This window comes from Pezoporus flaviventris, unplaced genomic scaffold, assembly GCF_033815535.1.
Source record: "Pezoporus flaviventris isolate CSIRO_AGI_PZ_B2104156 unplaced genomic scaffold, CSIRO_AGI_Pfla_v1 ptg000002l, whole genome shotgun sequence".
Classification (NCBI taxonomy): Eukaryota; Metazoa; Chordata; class Aves; order Psittaciformes; family Psittacidae; genus Pezoporus; species Pezoporus flaviventris.
The window spans coordinates 50,023,924-50,045,366 of NW_026892550.1; the positions used below are offsets into that span (position 1 = coordinate 50,023,924).

At 41.3% G+C, this 21,443-nt stretch overlaps 1 protein-coding gene across 2 annotated transcripts in view; it reads left to right on the forward strand.

Moving 5' to 3' along the window:
• NFKB1 (nuclear factor kappa B subunit 1) overlaps nucleotides 1-21,443 on the forward strand; it is a 64,689-nt gene that overhangs the window by 17,942 nt on the left and 25,304 nt on the right. Inside the window, exons 4-8 of one of the 2 annotated variants that reach the window (XM_061478120.1) lie at nucleotides 6,378-6,418; nucleotides 9,035-9,133; nucleotides 15,644-15,792; nucleotides 17,311-17,474; nucleotides 19,628-19,786. In XM_061478120.1, coding sequence (XP_061334104.1) covers nucleotides 6,378-6,418; nucleotides 9,035-9,133; nucleotides 15,644-15,792; nucleotides 17,311-17,474; nucleotides 19,628-19,786 — 612 coding nt within the window. The remainder of the gene's footprint in view (nucleotides 1-6,377; nucleotides 6,419-9,034; nucleotides 9,134-15,643; nucleotides 15,793-17,310; nucleotides 17,475-19,627; nucleotides 19,787-21,443) is intronic. The other variant, XM_061478110.1, reaches the window with a different exon arrangement.

The window sequence follows — 21,443 nt, forward strand, 5'->3', positions numbered from 1 at the left end:
AGGAACCACATGTAGCCAATGTTCGGATGTCTGTCCAATGTACTTCTGGGAAGTATTCAGAATTTAGTGAAGACAGCTGTATGAGACCTTTCACTAAGTGACCAGCAGGTTGAAGGAAGTTCCTGCCTCTCTACTCTGCTCTTGTGAGACCCCACTTGGAGTTTTGTGTACAGTTCTGGTGACCTCAACATAAGAAGGGCATGGAGCTGTTGGGACAAGTCCAGAGGAGGGCCACAAGGATGATCAGGGGACTGGAGCACCTCCCGTATGAAGACAGGCTGAGAAAGTTGGGGCTGTTCAGCCTGGAGAAGAGAAGGCTGCGTGGAGACCTCATAGCAGCCTTCCAGTATCTGAAGGGGCCTATAGGGATGCTGGGGAGGGACTCTTCATTAGAGACTGCAGTGACAGGACAAGGACTAATGGGTTGAAATTTAAACAGGGGAAGCTCAGGTTAGATGTAAGGAAGAAGCTCTTTATTGTGAGGGTAGTGAGGCACTGCAACAGGTTGCCCAGAGAAGCTGTAAACACTTCATCCCTGGCAGTGTTCAAGGCCAGGTTGAACAGAGCCTTGGGCGACATGGTCTGGTGTGAGGTGGCCCTGCTGATGGCAGGAGGTATTGGAACTAGGTTATCTTAAGGTTCCTTTCCAACCTTAACCATTCTATGATACGATTCTAATTAAAATCCTTTTTATAGTCAAAGTAATATGCTATTGATACTTGGAAGTTACCTTGAATATTGCTGGCTTATTTTTAAGTAGTATTTCAGATGTAATTAAATGTCTTGCATTAGAGTGCTTTCTCTGTACTGTTCAGTTGGTATACCAGATAATCATTTAGTCATTGTAAGAAAGGCAGTGTTTAGTCACCAGACCCAAAGGTTAAAATAAGACCTCACAAAACTTTGTTTTAAATACGTCGGTATATCACAGTATCACAGTATCACAGTATGTTAGAGATTGGAAGGGACCTCGAAAGATCATCTAGTCCAGTCCCCCTGCCGGAGCAGGAACACCTAGATAATGTTACACAGGAATGCGTCCAGGCGGGTTTTGAATGTCTCCAGGGAAGGAGACTCCACAACCTCCCTGGGCAGCCTGTTCCAGTGTTCCGTCACCCTCACTGAGAAGAAGTTTCTTCTCAAGTTTAAGTGGAACCTCTTGTGTTCCAGTTTGTATCCATTACCCCTTGTCCTGTCATTGTTTGCCACTGAGTAGAGCCTGGCTCCGTCCTCGTGACACTCCCCCTTTATATATTTATAGACACTTATAAGGTCACCTCTCAGTCTCCTCTTCTCCAAACTATAGAGACCCAGCTCCCTCAGTCTTTCCTCATAAGGGAGATGTTCCACTCCCTTAATCATCTTCGTTGCCCTGCGCTGGACTCTCTCCAGCAGCTCCCTGTCCTTCTTGAACTGAGGGGCCCAGAACTGGACACAATATTCCAGATGCGGTCTTACCAGGGCAGAGTAGAGGGGAAGGAGGACCTCTCTCGACCTACTAACCACCGCCCTTCTAATACACCCCAGGATGCCATTGGCCTTCTTAGCCACAAGGGCACAGTGTTGGCTCATGGTCATCCTGTTGTCCACTAGGACCCCCAGGTCCCTCTCCCCTACACTGCTCTCTAACAGGTCGTTCCCCAACCTATACTGGAACCTGGGGTTGTTCCTGCCCAGATGCAGGACTCTACACTTTCCCTTGTTATATTTCATCAAGTTACTCCCTGCCCAACTCTCCAGCCTGTCCAGGTCTCACTGGATGGCAGCACAGCCTTCTGGCGTGTCAGCCACTCCTCCCAGCTTAGTGTCATCAGCAAACTTGCTGATAGTACATTCAATTCCCTCATCTAAATCATTGATGAATATATTAAATAATACCGGTCCCAGTACCGACCCCTGAGGCACTCCACTAGTTACAGGCCTCCAACTAGACTCAGCCCCATAGACTACAACTCTCTGGCTTCTCTCCTTCAGCCAGTTTGCAGTCCACCTCACTACCTGATCATCCAGTCCACACTTCCTCAATTTAGCTGTGAGGATGCTGTGGGAGACTGTGTCAAATGCTTTGCTGAGGTCAAGGTAGACCACATCCACCGCTCTGCCATCATCCGTCCACCGTGTTATTTCCTCATAAAAGGCTAAGAGATTGGTCAAACATGACTTCCCCTTGGTGAAGCCATGTTGACTGCCCCTCATAACCTTCTTATCCTTGATATGCCTTAAGATGGTACCAAGGATAAGGAGTTCCATCACTTTCCCAGGGATGGAGGTGAGGCTGACCGGTCTGTAGTTACCCGGGTCCTCCTTCTTGCCCTTTTTGAAGACTGGAGTGACATTTGCTTTCCTCCAGTCCTCAGGCACCTCTCCCGTTTCCCAAGACTTGGTAAAGATGATGGAGAGTGGTCTAGCAATGACTTCCGCCAGTTCCCTCAGCACCCGCGGGTGCATCCCATCTGGACCCATGGATTTATGGATGTCCAGATTGCTCAACTGGTCTCTAACCCATTCCTCATCGACTAAGGCAAACTGCTCCGTCGACCTGACTTCATCTAAGGTCTCAGGGGTACAGGGCTCTTCAGGACTGCCTGCAGCAGAGTAGACAGAGACAAAGAAGGCATTCAGTAACTCTGCCATCTCTTTATCTTCTGTCACCAGGGCACCCATCCCGTTCATCAGTGGGCCTACATTGCCTCTGGTGTTAGTTTTGTCTGCCATGTATTTGAAAAAGCTCTTTTTGCTGTCCTTGACCCTTCTTGCCAGGTTTAATTCTAAGGATGCCTTAGTCCTCCTAGCTGCCTTCCTACATCCTCTAGCAGCAGCCTTATATTCCTCCCAAGTGGCCAGCCCCTCCTTCCATGACCTGTAAACTCTCCTCTTCCACTTGAGCATACCCAGCAATTCCCTATTTAGCCACGCAGGTCTCTTGGCCCTCTTCCTTGACTTTCTACGTGTCGGGATGCTCCGATCTTGAGCACGGAAGAAGCAGTCCTTGAATGTCAACCAACTATCTTGGGCCCCTTTACCTTCAAGCAGCCCTGCCCATGGGATTTCCCCTAGCAATTGCTTGAAAAGGCCAAAGTTTGCCCTGCTAAAGTCCAGGGTTGCAATTCTACCTGCTATTCTACTAGTCCTGCCACACAAGATCCTGAACTCCACCATCTCGTGGTCGCTGCAACCAAGGCAGCCCTCAACCCTTACTGCTTCGACCAGACCCTCCTTGTTAGTGAGGATGAGATCCAGCAGCACTCTTCTCCTGGTTGGCTCATCCACCATTTGCAAGAGGAAGTTATCATCCATACACTGGAGGAACCTCCTGGGCTGTGGCTGGGTTGCCGAGTGGTCCTTCCAGCAAACATCAGGGAAGTTAAAATCCCCCACGACGACCACGGCCTGTGACTGTGAGGCCGCTCTCAGCTGCCTGTAGAAGGCCTCGTCAACTTCCTCACCCTGATCTGGTGGTCTGTAACAGACACCTACAACAGTATCCCCCCTGCCAGCCTGCCCCTTAATTCTCACCCACAGACTCTCAACTCGCTCGTCATCTGTCCCTGGACAGAACTCGGTGCACTGTAGTTCCTCCCGCACATAAAGAGCGACCCCACCACCCCGCCTGGCTGGCCTGTCTTTCCTGAAAAGGACATAGCCTTCCATGACTATATTCCAGTCATGTGAGCTGTCCCACCACGTCTCTGTAATTGCCACCAGATCATAATCTCCTGACTTAACACAGGTTTCCAACTCCTCCTGCTTATTTCCCATGCTGCGCGCATTGGTGTACAGGCATTTCAGGGAGCGAGCTGAGCTCATATATGATTCATGATAATGGATTCATGATAACAGATACCTAATTTGCCTTTGAACATTTACACTGCACGTTTTTTGCACTTCTCTAGTATTAGTATGGAAGATTTTTTTTCTAATCAGTATATTTATATGCTTTTTATAGGCTTTTTCCTGAGGGGCCGTAAGAACCACAGTCCTAAGTTTTCAATTTTCCTGAGTTTTCACAAGTGCTGTGCAAGGTGAAAACATTTCAGCAACACAAAGGATTTCCCTTGAGCTTTCCAATAGTCCAATATAGTGTATATCGCTGTCTTAGGAGTTTGCATTTCCTTATGCTGAGGAAAAGTTGGAACCCAGATTTGCAGCAGCCTGGGGGACTGCTGCCACCCCTTAGCTATTGGATAAAAGAGAACTTCCTTTTCTGGCTAATGCATAAGACAAAGCAGTAGTATTTTGTGCCAATACTAACCCAGTGTATATGCCCTGGAAATGAATTCCTAGGGGGAGAAAAGCCAAAGAACAATTACTTGGCAGATCCTGCCCTGAAGGCTTGGTTGAAAGTTGAACTGCACAGTTGTAGTTTAGGTACATATTTCTGCCAGTGCTCAGAAGATACAAGGCCTGTGGATTGTTCAAGTATAAAATTTTACATGCCTAAAGCGTGAGGTGTGTTAGAGGTCTGTGAACAGAGGTCTTAAATTTAAGTGCTGATATGATGCTTAAACCCAACTCAACTCATCTGGAGTCCATGTTACAGACAAAAACTGAAACATAAAGCTACATAGAAGCTAAATATTACTCTCTCTTTTAAAGTTTCTGAAGTTCAAACTTTTTTTCGTTCTTTCTAATGTAAGAGGTTGTGTAATGGTCTTGAGGCAATTGTTTTGCATGTCTTCAAGATTTTAGTTTTAGCACCGTTTACTTTTTCACAGGAAAAGCATTGGACTTGGGAAATAAATCTTCGTATGTGTAATTGTTGTGACTGGCATTTGTAATATAACTTTGGCATGAAGCTAATTCAGTTGCTGAGTCAGCTAACTTCAACAGCAAAATACTAATGTCATCTATTAGCATATTTATCAAAACTTTCCTGTTGAGAGAAGCCTGTTCAGTTAAGACCTGTGTTGACTAAATACATGAAGGTCTATTTTATTAAAGTGAATTTGTATTGAGGAGCTGATAAGGATGCATGTAGTCATATTACAAAGTATAAATTAATGAATCCTTTGCCATTTTTAATTATCAGTTAACAATAGGCCTATTGGCAAATTGAAGTTGATACAAGTATGTAGTTCTTTCCTGAAGCCAGGTACTACCTACTTGAGGTAGCTGGATTGTGTGGTACTTACAGATGGTGCAGTTGTTCAGAGGCGGATCACACCTGGATGTTGGCATGGTATGGTTTTAATAGGCTGCACATGATGATGCATAATTTCAACAGTGATATCGTTGGCAAAATATTGTGTAGGCATTCACAGTGGAGCTGTCATTTGGTATCTGCTTTGATATCAACTGAATTTTTAGTATTGAAATCCAAACCTTCTCTTCTGCGTATCTAGAGCCAGGGAAGAAATCACACCCTTCAGAACAGTCATTGTCAGACTCAGGAGTGGCTTGCATTTTAAGAGGTATTTCACAGCCATCCACCTAGAGAGCTTTCTTTCTCAGTGTAAATAAATCTAAACAGTCAGAGCTGGAGCTAAGCTTTGATCAGGTGATGAATTCTTAACTCTGATGGCACCGAGTTGTCATTGGGTTTAGGTTTGCTTGAAGGCAATTTAAACTGGTTTATGGTATGAAGTTTGCCAGTGTTCAGAGAGTGGTGCAAGGCTGAGAGTTGTTTAAGGAAGCCTTCTTTGAAAGACACAAACAAGATTTTAGTAGAACGTAATACTGTTTTTGGCATCATGCTCAAACATGGATTTCCTTATAGAGTCTGTGTTTGTAGTCGAATAAGCTGTGTTCAGTGTTTTTAGAGGCAGAGCAAAAACTGTATATTTAAAAGTGAATCTGAAATTATTAAAAGAATGTAAATTGTTTAGTATCCTCAATTCCAGAATATTTTTTTTAAGCAGTTCTGACTGTTAGGGCATGTTGAGACAGCTTGAATTCCTTCTGTATTCCATACCCCAGAGCTTCCCATTGGCTGTCTCTAGACTTTCAAAAGCACCTATTCAGTAGGAAGCCCTAGGGCCAAAAGCTTGTGAGTATAGTGTTTAGAGCCCAAGGGGTTTAAACACAAAAGTTAACCTTAGCTCAGGAAGGCCAGGCTGCTTGTCAGTGGCAAGGGGAGGATCCTGTTCTTACCCTTGCAAGTTTCAGGTGAGTGATCAGAGTTGCCCATTAAGGCTCTCTGAGTCAAAATTAACTTTTTTGAGTTAATCCTTCTTATGCTACTGGTCTTAGGAAGCACTGGAAATGACAGACTGTCAATTGATTAAATTATTTATTAACATTTAAGTACAGAAGATACTTAGATGCTTTCCAGAATTTTATCTCAAGACATTTAAGGACATCAGTTTTACCCTCGCAATTTATGTGTCATAGTAATAGAAACATAATTTCTATTATGACTTTTCTTTCTTTTATTTTAGCAGAGGGACCGTATCTTCAAATCATAGAACAGCCAAAACAGGTAAGAAGAGCACTACATTTTGAAAATCTTTAAGGTACCTAAGTCACCATGTTCAGCTTTAAATAAAATTATGACTTAAGATGAGAAAAATAGAGTATTGAAGAGGTTGAACTCTCGTAACAAATGTGACCCTAAACTGTGACCCGTTTTTCCTCTCACTTTTGTAGTTAAATTGTTTCCTGTTTTGTTCTGTTTTCATCTTTGTGTCTCTCTGGAAGTGTAATAAGACAAGAAAAAAACCCAAACCCCCAAAACAACAAAACCAAAGACCCAAACCAGAACTGAGAGTTTTAAACAAATGTCTTTTTAAGTACACACTCTTCATCTTGGAAGTGGCTCTTACAGTACCCCTGTATTTTGAAACGTAAATGGTTAGACCAAATGTGGAAAATTTTCAGAATTTGCTTCATGGTTCTTGAACACAAGAAGGAAAAACCAGCAATGTTTCACTGTTCCCAAGTTACGAGAACTTTTGACTTGTGCTTTGTCATTGCAAAGAAATTCCATTGTCCTTTGAGATTCCTTTCATCACAGTTGCTGTTTTGAATAACCAAGATAAATACTTGAATATGTTTTTTTTCTGTGACAAGTGAGTGTCTAGCAAACACTCGTTTGTGCTCCTCTGACAGTATAAAAGTCATCCCAATGCACAGGTTATTTTTCATTCAACTGAGGTATAAAGTAATAGCTGGGTGAAGGTTGCCCTGAAGTATACCAGGGTTATCATTCCCCTTTTAGCTGGTGCTCTCAGCAATTACAATTCACCGTAAAGCTATTACAGTATGGAGACCTTTTTTTCTGCCTCTCCTGATCAGTTGCATAAAACTCTACCTTATGGAGCTGTTCAGTAGAGAGGGGAAGGGGTTGACTAAAGGCTGTTCCATCCTTCCTTTGGTCTTCTGCAGAAACATGCCACAATCCAGCCTTCCTAGCAGGAGGCAGTAGAGAACATTTATTTCATTGACAGACCAAATCGGTTTTGTGCTTGAGCATCCTTCCAGGAATAAGGACACTTCATGGTCACAGGTGCAATAGTAGTGCATGGTGAACTCACAAGAATATGCTCCCTCTTCCTTGTTCCTTTACTTCATCCAAAATCAGGCTGTGTCTTTGCATGGTGCAGTCTGCACTGTGCAGTACCTAAGGGGAAGCTATTGTTTCCATGCATGACTTCTCAGCAAGTAGGTCCTATAGTGGAGTAACCATGTGGCAAGCTGGGCAATGGATTATAACAGGGTGATGAGAGTGATCCATCAGCAGAGTGGTGCTTGTGATCATTTTTGGAGCAGAGACAGCCTGGGGGGGGAGTAAGACTGTATGTGGAAAACATAGGTAGGATAGCAAAGGCAGTAGGCTGGGGAAGGTCACACAGATGACGGATCTGTTGGATCGAAGACACAGAGGTGAAGAGAAACTAGGTTGTCTCATGCACAGTGACTGCAGAGGTTGCTTTGCTTTTTGGACAACTTGAGTTCGAGCTCATTGTAGCTGGGCACTTTCAATATAGTCAATTCACCATAGGAAGGCAAATACATGCTTAAGTATGAATACATTGTCTGGTGATACCTGAATAGACATCAGATTTTTACATTTGCCTGGAAAACGTGCTCTTAAACTGAAAAGACTTTGAAGAGGTAGGTGTGGAAGCTAATGATCACAGAGTAATTTTTGAACTGTGTCAGCTAATACAGACTTTAAATCCAGAGTTGTCTACTGTTAAAAAGCAGCTAAATGATTTTTGATGAAGAATACAACACTAACTGGCACTGTTTGGACTTACTTTGGGAGCCCTGTATAAGATGGGGATTTTGCCAGAAATTGGACAGATGGGGAGTAGATTTGAAAGTGTTCAAAGTCGGGGGCCACAAGAAATAATACAGTTAAGTACGCTTAGAGTAACCAAATACATGTGCTTAAGAATTGCATCTTTTGTGCCTTTTAGATTACCCTGTGAAGTAAAGGGGGTGTTAGTTCCTGTAAATAAAAATGCATTAAATGGATAGCTGTACTCCAGAGTGGTTGCTAATACCCTGCAGTTCCCTGAAGTGTATTCGGACATCTATTCATGTAGCTGAGAAGAAAAACCAACCATTCAAAGTCCTCTGAAGCTTTTGTGCTGTTTCTGGACTCTGCTTGAAGATACAGCTTTCGCATGCTCACTCTTCCCAGATGGAAGAAGCATTTCTGTTTCATCCTTGTTCTCTTCTTTACAATGCTTTGGACTTCCTTGGTTATTACTGGCTTCAGTTTTCTCTACCTAGCGGCAGTCATGGGAGAAAGTATCTGCTCTTGCATTCTCTGTCTGTTAATTTTTATTTTGTTTTCAGAGTATAAATAGCTCTCTCCTTCAAAATATCTTCACTTACTGAAAGAAAAAATTCAGGTTGCTGCTGTCTATAGAAGTGAGAATAGAGCAGTCTCTCCAGGGCACAGTTCGATGATGCTTTGTTAACCAGCACTCGGACAGCATTTCAGGGTGAACAGATACAACTTTTCTGTTTGTGGGTGATTTGGGCAAGCTTTGTTTGTGTGTGTGTGCACGTGCACTCATGTGTCCTATTTTGTCTTAGTTTTGTTCTAAACAGCTTTGAAGTTTCTTTTCCTTCATTTCCACAGAGAGGGTTTCGTTTCCGATACGTATGTGAAGGGCCTTCACATGGTGGGCTTCCTGGTGCTTCTAGTGAAAAGAACAAGAAATCATACCCTCAGGTCAAAGTAAGTACATAAATCATTAGTTTTGCAGCTGAATGCATGTGTCATATGTATGTGTATAGGACCTTGCTGGATATCAACATGAATTTGATTGAAATTACTCAAGACTGCATTTCAGTCTCAACTTTCAAAATGCAGTTGATTCTGAAAAGGAAGTTGTCTTCATATTTTTGGAATTATTTTGGCACAGTGTTTATCAGCCAACAGTTGAGCAGTAAGCTTTCCTGCACTTAGCACCTTACTGCCCTTCTGCAGGCTGATGAAGCTGATCCTTAAGATGCAGTTTAGCATAAAGCAAGGCCTGAGATGCTCAATTACTCCACTTCTAGCACTTTGCAAAGTTTTAGCATGAGTCTGGTCTGTTACTCCACTTCACTCTAAGATGCTGTTTACCAAGTTTTCCTTCTTTTTCTGTTCCCGTTACTCCTTATTCAATATCTCTAGGACACTCAGTTCTTAAGGACTGAATTCCTTTAAAGTCAAGAGAAAACTTCTCATTTTAACAGTAGCAGCATTATGTTCAGATGTTCACTGAACATTTTGGGGGGATTCCCCCCCCCCCCCCCCCCCCCCGGAAAAAATTCAAAGATACTAATCAAAGAAACAGTCTGTGCTAGTACAATATGAAGATTATAACAGTGGTGATTAATCATTCTAGGATTAGAGACAAGCTGTCTTTACCTATGGTTTTTGCAGCAAATTCTTTTTCCGTGGAAGTGGGAAAAAGATACACTGTCTCTTTTCAGTATTTTTTTTAACGTAATGGAAGTCTTAGTCTTGTATCACCTCTTTGAACTGTTGCGCTAGAGATTGTTTCATGAGGATCAGGGTTAATGTATTTTAATTCTGGTGTTACCTCTTAATGCATTTAAATTCTGGCGTTATCTCTTACTCTCTCCTTTATGGGGAGAGAAGGGGAGGGAAGAGTGGCAAGCAGTCAGCCTCTGTCTTCGTCTGTGCCACTCCTCAGCTTTCTCAGCAGTACATGTGTAGTTCTTACGCAGTTCTTGAGAAAGGCTGGAGTTTGGAACAGTTGCATCTCCATAATGAATCAGTATGGGCATGACTCAATGGAGAATAATCAGCATTGGCTGAGATAGCCTAAGGTGTTAATCTTGCAAATTGAGAAGAGGCTGGGAAAGCTAATTTTATATAGCCTTTCAAAACCCCTGTGAAAAATTTCTAGCCCAGGCAAAGGATCTACTTGCTTTCCCCTATCCATTTGTGATGGTAATGGTGGACCAATGAATTAAATTTCATTGGAATGTTCAGATATAATTTATCTCAATTGAGCCAGATCTTTGGATTCTAATCCAGTCTGCATTGATAATACAAATGGTACTTTATAAAGTGTGGTGGGTCACACAATAGCATGACAAGGAGATATGCAATGAGGAGTTATACAGGAAATGGAATTTCTCTGTGAGTAAACTAGAAAGCACAGTGTTGTTTGGCTTTCCATCAAACCTTCTGTTTTCATTGATAATCAGATTTTAATTTCATCTAAAGCTTACACACACACGCACATACACGTGTCCCCCTTTCTCTCCCTCGCTCTCGTCCTACTGTATGCATCTGGCTTTTTTTCTAGTACAAATCCCCACATGGCAACACCTGCTGGGAGAGGCTGGCAAGGGAACACAACAAGTAAATTCCTCAGGGCCATTGCTTGTTAGTGCCTGTTCTTGATTTAAGTGGTGCCAGTAAAGACAGAAGTGTTTCACACCTTTTCCTGTAAGTCTCTTCTGTGTTTTGTCAAAGGGTGCTCACCTTGTCATAACTCAGGTGAGCACAATTGAAGATTGCTATTTTATGTTGCATTAGGGGTTTTTGATCTGATTTGGTTTTTTTTTAACTCTTGTGCTAAGAATTTCACCAAAACACCTCCATTAGTTGATGACAGTGCTGTGAAAGGACAGTAGCGTAAACTTTGATTGTACTGTGAAAAGGAGATTTTGTGATAGATATTTACACCTTGGCTATGGTGTAGCTACCATTAGCATCTCTTCTGCTTGGCCAGCTCTGCAGAGAAAGCTGATATAATTTACCAGTAGCTGCCATGGGATGTGCTGAAAATAGACATTTTTAGTGCACAAAGAAGCGTCCTTAAAGTGTTGCTGAGCTAGAACACATAAAGATGTCTTTCATTTCTGGGCTGGAATGCTGAAGACTTTCCTGTGTCTCTAAGCAAGGTGTTTTGGTAGTTAATTACATATTTAACCACCTCCTGTATAGAGTATTATGAGATGGTGTAGATCAGGTGTTAATGTAGCAGTTCTACAACGCCAGTCTTTACACTTAAGGCAAATCTGCATCTATAATAGTTGAAATCAAAGCTCCTGAGCTTCTTATTCATCGTTAACTTTTTATCCAGGGGAACAATCAATCGTGTAAGAAGAAAGAAGAAAACTCTATTGTCTACTATTATCACCAGCTTACTTAACTGTCTAAAATTTTATTCATAATTTTCTTGGGTTTATGTATGTGAAGAACTATGAGAAAACTGACACAGAAAACTTCCACTGGCTTCCTTACGTGTTTACCATGTGTGTCATGATCTTACATACTGATATTAGTGTAGGCAAACTCATGTTTTGCACTGAAGTACTTGATCCAGTTTTGGGTGTGAAAAGAGTTTGCTCAAAATAGTGGTGTGAAGGATATGTCCTGAATTTTCATCTCCTTGGGGGCAAATCTCTGTGGGTGGCTGCGAACTCAAGTTGCCTATTCTCTGTGAGCAGGATGCAAATCAGCTCCAGCCCAGAGACTCGAGTAAGCGATTGCACAGTTGTGCCCGAGCTGATGAGCACCATGTCTCTGCCAAGGAGTTTGGACATTATGCAGTTCAGTTTGTGGATCAAAGCTGCGTACAATTAAGGGAACCCAGGTACCTGAACAGAAGAACTGCCCATCCAGTCATATCCTGGGGCTATCCTAAATTATACCTCAATTTGGAGATAAGCATTCTCATTGAAATTGGGGATTTCAGCACATACTTCAAGTTCAGGAGGGGAATTTATGAAAAATTAGTCAAGTTACTTTGTTATGAGCCTTCTTGATGAAGAAAGGAGCAGCATATTTGCTTTTTTGCCCCTGCAGGAATTAAATTGTAGAGTGGTAGATCACTGATTACAAGTTAAAAATTCATTTAACAGCTGAATTAAGGGAATAAACACTAGACAAGAATGAGCAGACTTTTCATTATGACCTGCACTGAACCAAATTCAACCAAAGTTAAATTCAGTTAGATTTGTGCTTTTTACTGTTATAGTTTATTTGGCTGACTATGGATCACTGAGTCCGTGTAGCTGGGATCCTCAAGCAGAGAGCACCTAACTCTGTTTTTTTGGCATGAGGGTGACCTCAGGCTCAGAGGATCGGAAGATCTTCAGCTCCCATTGGTTTAAGTTACATTGCTTATTCTTAGACCTCTGCCTAAGCATTCAGTTGTCGAAATGATTTGTACCATGTCTGAAATATTATCTTAAACCAGCAACTGAAAAAAAATTGATGCTGCTCTGTGAAAACATACTGTTTCTAAAGAGTGAGTGATGCCTTGTCTGTGAAACAATTATTGTAAGTGTGTATTGAGGGCAGCACCAGTCACACCCTGAAGGTTAGGCAGGACTGGGGATGTGGTTGCTGTAACAAAGTGACTGGAAGACAAGTAGGTATTTTGTAGTTGCTAGCTTTGTAGGTTTGACATGGTCTTCCATCATTTGCTTTCTGTCATTGACCAGTTGGTTTCACTTCTTGCTTGTAAGAGTAACTGTGAAAAACATCACTGAAGTAGGAAAATGTTCTTGTAAATTTTTTGTAAAGTTTTAGAAACTATAAAAAATGGTCTGGGGTCTGGGTTGCAGAAGGATGTGAAATAACTGAACAAACTTTCAGCTTGTCTTTTGAAATTGACTCAGTTTCAAGTTGACAGGGTCCTTTTAATCTCTCAGACAAATCTCTCTCAAACAGAAAAAGCAGAAAAATGTGAGCCTGCAGCATTTTAACTTTATCAGATTAGATCAATTGAATGCTGCTTCAGTACAGGATGTAATCAAGTATTACAGCTATGCTCTTCCCAGGAACTCCCTGTTTTCTTTTTCTCCCCTATGTGTAATTTGAAGTTCGGTAGCCATTTTTTTTCTAACATCACAGCTGTGATTTTGAGCAGTACAGTACCCACATGCTATCTCCGTCTCATGCTGAGAATGTTTTTGTGTCATCACCATAGCCCTACCTCTATATTGATTTCTGTAGATATTCAGCATTGTTACAGGCCATCTACCTTTTAATGTCTTTGACAGTGGTTTTTAAATTCTCACATAAATACCTATCACCTTTTATGTATCTTAGTGCCAGCATAAATTGTAAGCTATTCTGAAATTGTGGTATTGGATGATTCAGATATACTGAAAAATTATTTCAGACTTAATTTATGGTACATAAGGTTGTTTAACCACTGAGGCTATTTTGCGGGCCACTGAGATAGCCTGGATGTCTCAAAGTCAAGTGGGAAGGTCTGTCTGTAAGAAATACAGGTAGGAATTTGTTCAGGAACGTTCTGTAGCCTTTGCTGTGGAGGACATCAGACTGGATGGCAAAAACAGTCCCTTATTGCCTTGTGACCTACATAAGGTATTACATTTTAAGAACTCTTTTGTTCTTTCCCTGAGAGAGACTACAAAGATCATGAGTAGCAGGGGCAGATTACAATCTGGTTACCACTGCAGTTATATGTTCTGCCTTCAGAGGCTGGAAAGTCCTTGACGTGCTGTAGTCCTACCTATGGTTTCACTGTGGTTTCTACAGCTGATGCGGGATTGTCTTGAACTTTTCTGATGTGATACTAGAACATGCTTGTTACTCATAATGAATATAACACTATAGACATGCTGGGAACTTTATAGCAGGGAAAGGCTTGTTTAGTGCGAAATTGAATTAAAATGATTTTTTTTAAAGCCTCCCTCTTGAAAAGTTAATTGTAGTAGTGGTGGTGACATGTAGCACCACACGCCATCATTTTTATTTTCAGATGGATTTGGGAAAGTTGCATAGAGATCCCTGCTTTATTTCACTGGTGGTAAATGGTGGAAATGGTGAAGCAGTGATTATTCTGCATCTCTCTGTTGTTTCAGTCCAGGAAGGATTACAGTTTGGAAACAGGAGGGAAGCATGAATGCCCTGTGTTTTCTATTTTAGAAACCAGCACGTGCAAAATGCAAGTTTCTCCAGTATTAAACAGTTAACTAGCAGGCAGTGAGTAATGAGAGAACTTCTGCACACCTGTTCCTTCTGGAACAGCTTTCTCATAGTTGGGATTTTTGGTTTTGCTTTTAGCAGTGAATAGGAAGATGGGAGGGCACGTGTTGTATGTATGCGGAGTGCTTCAGCCGTGACGGAATGGGTTCAAGAGAGCGGTTAACTGGAGTGAAGGAAGCTAGCAGGACTTAGTAATGTGGTAAAATCATGGCAATCCCTGGTTATCAGCATTTTATCTACAATATAACCTTGGGTATTCAGTTCATCACAGATTCATCGCTTTAATGTTTATCATGATCCTTTAATACCTTGGTTGATTAGATCTGTTAGCTGCTGTAATACAAAGAATTTTGCCCAAGGCAAATTAAAAGAAAAATTAGAGGAGGAGGGAAAAACCCCAACATTGATAAAAGGGTTAATTAAGTGAATTGGAAGGGAAGGTAATGTTTGCTTTTTTAAAAAGTGGAGTTGTTTTATATTCAGCATAATTTGAAAGTGGTACGTAACCGGTAAGTGACTTAAAGAATATTACTTGTGGGGAAAAAAGTTCTAAATAACGCATGTAAAGCAAATAATTTACCAATACAGTATGTCATTAGTAATTTCAGGTTTGTTTTGGGGCATTACTTGACATAACAATTTTAAAAGCCGTTAAAAAGTGTCTGGTGATTAGAAATGATAAGGGAAAATGTGCTGATGTAGCGTATTGAACTAACAAAATACCTACAAATATGAAATTAATTCACTTTAAAGCCTTTACCTGAAAAGTCATTGTAATGGGACCAAAATTTTTTAAACAATCATAATATTTAAAAATACTTTTAAGTGTTTTCAAATTGGGCAGGGTTTTTTTTTAAATACTTACATTTTCTGTATGCTTCTTATATGTAACAATGTTAGTTGCGAATTCAATGTCCTAACTGAAATTTAAGGAGAGCAATGTAGAGTTACTGGCCAAAGTGTAAAACCCGAGGTTCATGATTTGGGAAATAGAAGGATGCTTTCCTTTAGCTTTGTTTTATTTCTTAGCTTTTTTGGTCATTTCTGCTGCCCTTTTATATGTCAAGCCCAATTGTTGGCTTTTCTTTGTGATGAGCTGATACAGTTAGTTTGTATTTCATGAGGAGACGCATACACACTTCTATGTAAGTTTAGTTTTGCTTTGCCGACAGAAGACACTTAGCTGGAATCATTACTTGTTACATTAAAAAAAAAACCCAAACAAACAATCCCACTTTTTTATGTATTTATTTACAGATTTGCAATTATGTTGGACCCGCAAAAGTAATCGTCCAGTTAGTTACTAATGGGAAATACGTCCACTTACACGCTCACAGTTTGGTGGGTAAATTTTGTGAAGATGGAGTATGCACTGTTAATGCAGGACCTAAAGATATGGTTGTAGGGTAAGTCTGTCGACTCATTTGTGAAGTTGGACTAAAGGAAGGAGAATCAAGTATAAGCACTGTAAGAAGCAATACAAAAATACTACTAAGAGGCAGCTAACTGGTGTTCATGCTCTGATCTGTGTTTTGTTTGTATCTTACATAGAAAAATAAATGGGGTGTCTGTTTACCCCTACAGAATTTGCCCTAAGCAAGCTAAATAGGTGTAAGCAAATAATTTTCACTTTAGAATTTGTAGAATTTCAGTCTCTTGGTGTGCAGTCCAAGTTTGTATCCTCAGCCCAGTCTTTAAAATGTAAGGTGTTTTGATCAAAGAGAAAGACTGTGAAATTGCTTCTGTTACAGTTTTGATTCATATTTTGCTTTTGCTGAAATCTGCTAATAGGAATATAGTGAAAAGCATTAGGAAAATAGGGTTAGTAAATTTGAAATTAATGCAAGACATGTATAAACATGAAAATACTAAATGAGTCAAACTTTTTAAGTTTAAAGCAGTAAGATTGTAGTGAAATTGTAGTAGTTCTGTTCTTTAATTTAAAAGAATAATTGTTTATATCAGTAAATGAAGCTGAGGCTTCTGTCTACGTTTTCAGGCTTAGATCAGGTTTCATACTGGCTGTGAGTTTTAGTTCTGTGATCTCAAGAATGTCTTTGTTGGTGAAGAAGATGAAGTTTAAAAACCTGAGAAGGTTGGGAGAGAGAGAGAGAGATTCTTTTAAACTGTAACTTTTGATGTCCAAGCCCAGTGCACTGACTTTACCAAGCACAACAATTTAAATAGCTTTATTTGAAATGCTCCTTTTCATCTTGAAAAGTTTGGCTCATTTCCTAACCTGTCTTGTTTTTCATCAGATGTTTAGAAACAGCTCTCCTATCCTCAATTGACCCACGTGAAAACTGAGTTATTGTTTTGTTTTCATACTTCCAGATCTAATTGATTTTTAAACATGCCAGGAGATTTTTACAAAAGCACATTTTGTTATTATGGAAGTTTTCATTCAAGTAGGTACCTGAAGTGTTTTGCTGAATGTCCAGGGCCGTGCTTAAAACATTTCCTTTGGAAAACCTTGCACTGTTTTTAGCTTTTTAGCTTGGTCTCCAAATCATTTTGAACAGATGGAGCTTATTCTAAGCAGTTGTTCTGTATAACAGACATATAGAATGAAATATTGATGTCATTGCCAAGACAGAGCAAAGTGTGACAGCCAGATTTTCAAATGTTTTTAAGTTGCTTCCACAGTGTAAGTCTGAAACCTAATACTTACTACTTATGCCATGGGAAAAACCCAAGCACCCATACAGTCGCTGCCATATAACAGTGCACATTTTATGTGTTTTGTAAGCGTGGATTTTTCTTACTGGAAGATTTGCCCTCAAGAATTAATAGTGCTTAAGTAAGCCTACAGAGTCTGCCCATTGACTTCAGTTGTGTAGCTGCCTCTGGTAAGAGAGAGAGTGCCTGCGGCAGGTTTGGCATAAAGAATTAATAAAACGTTTCCCTTGATCAAAACTTGGCAGGTTTGCAAATCTTGGAATACTTCATGTCACAAAGAAGAAAGTGTTTGAAACTCTGGAAACACGCATGATAGATGCTTGCAAAAAAGGATACAACCCCGGACTCCTGGTGCATCCTGAACTTGGCTATCTGCAGGCAGAAGGATGTGGAGACAGACAGTTAACTGGTATGTAGAACTGATGGCCTGGGTTTAGTAGGTCTTTTAATAGGTTTTTAGTAAAATAAAAAGGTTTAGCTTCTGAAAACACAGATTCTTAGAGAAAGGCCTTTGATAGGAAGACAGCCTATGGCTGTGTACTTTAAGAGGTGGTGTGTTGTTGCTGTGTTTTAAAAAGTCTGAATGAAGGACTCATTGCTGTCAACACACACATGAGATAGAGCAACATCCTTCCATAGCTGCCTGTACCCATCTCTGCACCTGTTATTTCATTGGTCTTAACCTGTTTAATGAGATGATAAACAGCCATTTTGCATTATTGCTGCAAGACACGCTATCCTTAAGTAACTTAGGGACCTTCTTTTGAGAATACTTTCACTCGGCTGCATTTCACCCATATCCTGCAAAATGAGCTCCAGCCACACTGCCAAAGTTGCAGAGGGTGGAGGCAGGGACTGGGAGAACTAAGAACCTTCTATTGTAGAAGATCAGTTTTGAGACCATCTAAGGAACCTGAAGGCATGCAAGTCCATGGGACCTGATGAGATGCATCTGCAGGTCCTGAGGGAGCTGGTGGGTGAAGTTGCCAAGCCACCATCCATCATATTTGAGAAGTCTTGGCAGTCTGGTGAAGCTCCCGCTGACCAGAAAAGGGGAAATATAACCCTTGTTTTTAAAAAGGGAAAAAACAAAGACGCAGGGAACTGCAGGTGGGTCAGTCTCACCTCGGTGCGGGGTAAGATCATGGAGCAGATCCTCCTAGAAACTACACTGAAGCACATGGAACATAAGGAAGTGATTGGCAACAGCCAACATGGCTTCACCGAGGGCAGGTTGTGCGTGACAATTTTGGTGGCCTTCTATGATGGGGTATGGCAGTGGTGGGTAAGGGAAGAGAGACTGTCATCATCTACCTGGACTTGTACAGAGCGTTTGACAACATCCTTGACTCAAAACTGGAGAAGCATGGGTTTGATGGATGGACCGATGGACTGGTCCATGGATAAGGAATTGGCTAGGTGGTCTCACTCAGAGTTGTGGTCAACGGCTTGATGTCCAAGTGAAGACCAATGACAAGTGGTGTTCTTCAGAAGTCATTATTGGGACTGGCACTATTCAACATCTTTGTCAGAGGCATGGACAGTGGGATTGAGTGCATCCTCAGCAAGTTTGATGTGGACACTAAGCTGTGTGGTGCGGTCAACACACTGGAGGGAAGGGATGCCATCCAGAGGGACCTTGACATGCTTGAGAGGTGGACCCATGTGAACCTCATGAAGTTCAACAAAGCCAAGTGCATGGTCCTGCACCTGGTTCAGGGCAATCCCAGGCACAAATATAGGCTGGGCAGAGAATGGATTGAGACCAGCCCTGATGAGGAGGACTTGGGGTGTTGGTTGATGAGAAGCCCAATATAAGCCAGCAGTGTGCGCTTGCAGCCCAGAAAGCCAACTGCGTGTTGGGCTGCATCAAAAGCAGCATGACCAGCAGGTCAAAGGATCCTGCTCCATGTTTGTGAGACTCCACCTGGAGCGTTGAGCTCAACTCTGGAGCTCCCAACATAAGGACTTGGAGCTGTTGGAGTGAGAGCAGAGGAGGCCACAAAAATGGTCAGAGGGAGCACCTCTCCTATGAAGACGGGCTGAGAGAGTTGGGCTTGTTCAGCCTGAAGAAGGGAAGGCCCCAGAGAGGCTTTATAGCAGCATTCCAGTACCTAAAGGGGAACTATGAGAAATCTGGAGGACTTTTTACAAGAGCGTGTTGTGATAGGACAAGGAGGAATGCTTTCAGGCTGAAGGAGGGGAGATTTACGTTAGACATTAGAAGAAATTATTTTTTGTGAGGATGGTGAGGCCCTGGCACAGGTTGCCCAGAGGAGCTGTCCTGCCCCATCCCTGGCAGTGTTCAAGGCCAGGTTGGACAGGGCTTTGAGCAACCTGGTTTAGTGTGTGGTGTCCCTGCCCATGGCAGGGGGTTGGAACTACATGATCTTTAAGGTCCCTTCCAGCCTATACCACTCCAAGATCCTGTGATACTAAATGGAAAGAAAAACATTTCCTGAGTACTGGTGGCTTTTGATAGTAATGGTTGGAAAATGCTTTCTTTGATTTGTTATGGGTCTACCCCTTGTGTTAATTCATCTGTCTACTTACCGGTTCCAGAACGAGAAAGAGAAATTATTCGTCAGGCGGCAGTACAGCAGACTAAAGAAATGGATCTCAGTGTGGTGCGTCTGATGTTTACAGCCTTCCTCCCTGACAGTAATGGTAGTTTCACACGGAAACTTGATCCTGTTATATCAGATGCAATATATGACAGCAGTAAGTATATTTGACTTTAATTACTTTTTCAATAAGGGGGGAGCTTTTGTACATGCAAAAATGATGTGTAGATAATGCTGTAGGTAGATTCATCTAGCCCTGCTGCTTGCCCATTATGTGATCAGTAACAAGTAAGTAGCCTGTGCATAACTGGCCCCGTGTCTACCCAAATACATGTTATCATTCTGGTGTTTAATAGATGGTGATGTAAGCTGTAAAGAAAGATGATATTTTGCTGTTAGCATGTTTAATTCTGCCACTTTTATTATGAGGATTTTGTAAATTCTTGTTACATTCATAAGAAGTGCTTGAATTTTGCGGGGTTTTCAGTTGTTTTCTGTGACAAAGCCTTGTCATGCAAGATGTGAGGAAAAAATTACTTTGCTTCAATCATTGTTAAAAGTCTGACACCTTATAGCTTTCCTGGCGAGCTGCTTGTCCTTGCTTTGTGAGACTTAGCACAAGCAGAGCTCGCAGTCCTTTAGGCCTGTCAGTATTTTTTTTTATACTTCTTGACACCCCTGTCTTTTTTCTAAATGAATCTTTTAACTTCATGTTCTACTTTGTGCATTTCAATTCTACTTACTCGTTTTACCTGAACCCATTCTGCTGCCTGAGTTTTCCTCCCTGTAGCTGTGGATTACCATGTTCCTGATAGTCATTCTGTAATGACTCAGAAAAAGTACCTTTTTTTACTTTGCTCAACAGTCATGCTTATATCATCGTTTTTTAAGGACGAAGTCTAGATGAAAAGGTATTAAATGCAGTTGTTCAAATATAGTCAGCTTTGCTACTCACTGGGGAGTGTAATGATGTAGCGCAGCCATTTTACGTATATTCACTGAATGAAAAAATGATGCCTGCTGTTCTTATACCACACATGACGTGCATTTTCTGGATGAGAAAACAGTCTTTCCATCTGGAAGCTGAGGTGATTTACCAAGCAGTGTCTTTAAGGAATCTTGATATTTCATTAGACACAATTACAAATTCCATTGGTTTTCATTACTCTCACACCTGCATAATGATAGAAAGTATCTGTAAAGCAAAGAGGCGCAGAAGGGCAAAGCATCAGCAGATGTAGAGCATGTATCAAGCCATGCATATAAAAATAATTGAAGTTATCCTATTGTTCTGAACCTGACCATCAAAATTTTGACTCCAACTATGGATATGAATAGAGGGAAAATTTTGTATGCATGTTTCTGCAGTTTTAAGTTGCTTCAGAGATGTCAGTTACTAGTTTCTGATCCCCCAAGGTAAACTCTTGCTCATTAATTCTGAATTAACATTTATTAATTCCAGTTTTTGGTTTCTGGGTTTTTTTCTAACACTCTTCATTGGTACCATTGAAGCCTCTTCCACAGCATAGATGCAACTTTTGGTAGCTGTCTATGACAGCTGCTTTTACTTACCAGATGATAGTTCTGTCTTGAGGACCGATAGGTATGCACTGGTGCCTCTACTAAGATCTGCGGAGGGGGGCTTTTTTTACCACTGTGTAAAGCAAAGTATTGCATATTGCAGTGAAACAGTGAGAGTCACACTGTCAAGAAAACAGGAAAAAAAACCCATACATTTTTTGTTAGTGCTGGTGCAGAGTATTGAATGCAGTTCACAGCTGTGCTACTTTAGTAGTTCAGTAATTCCACCAGTA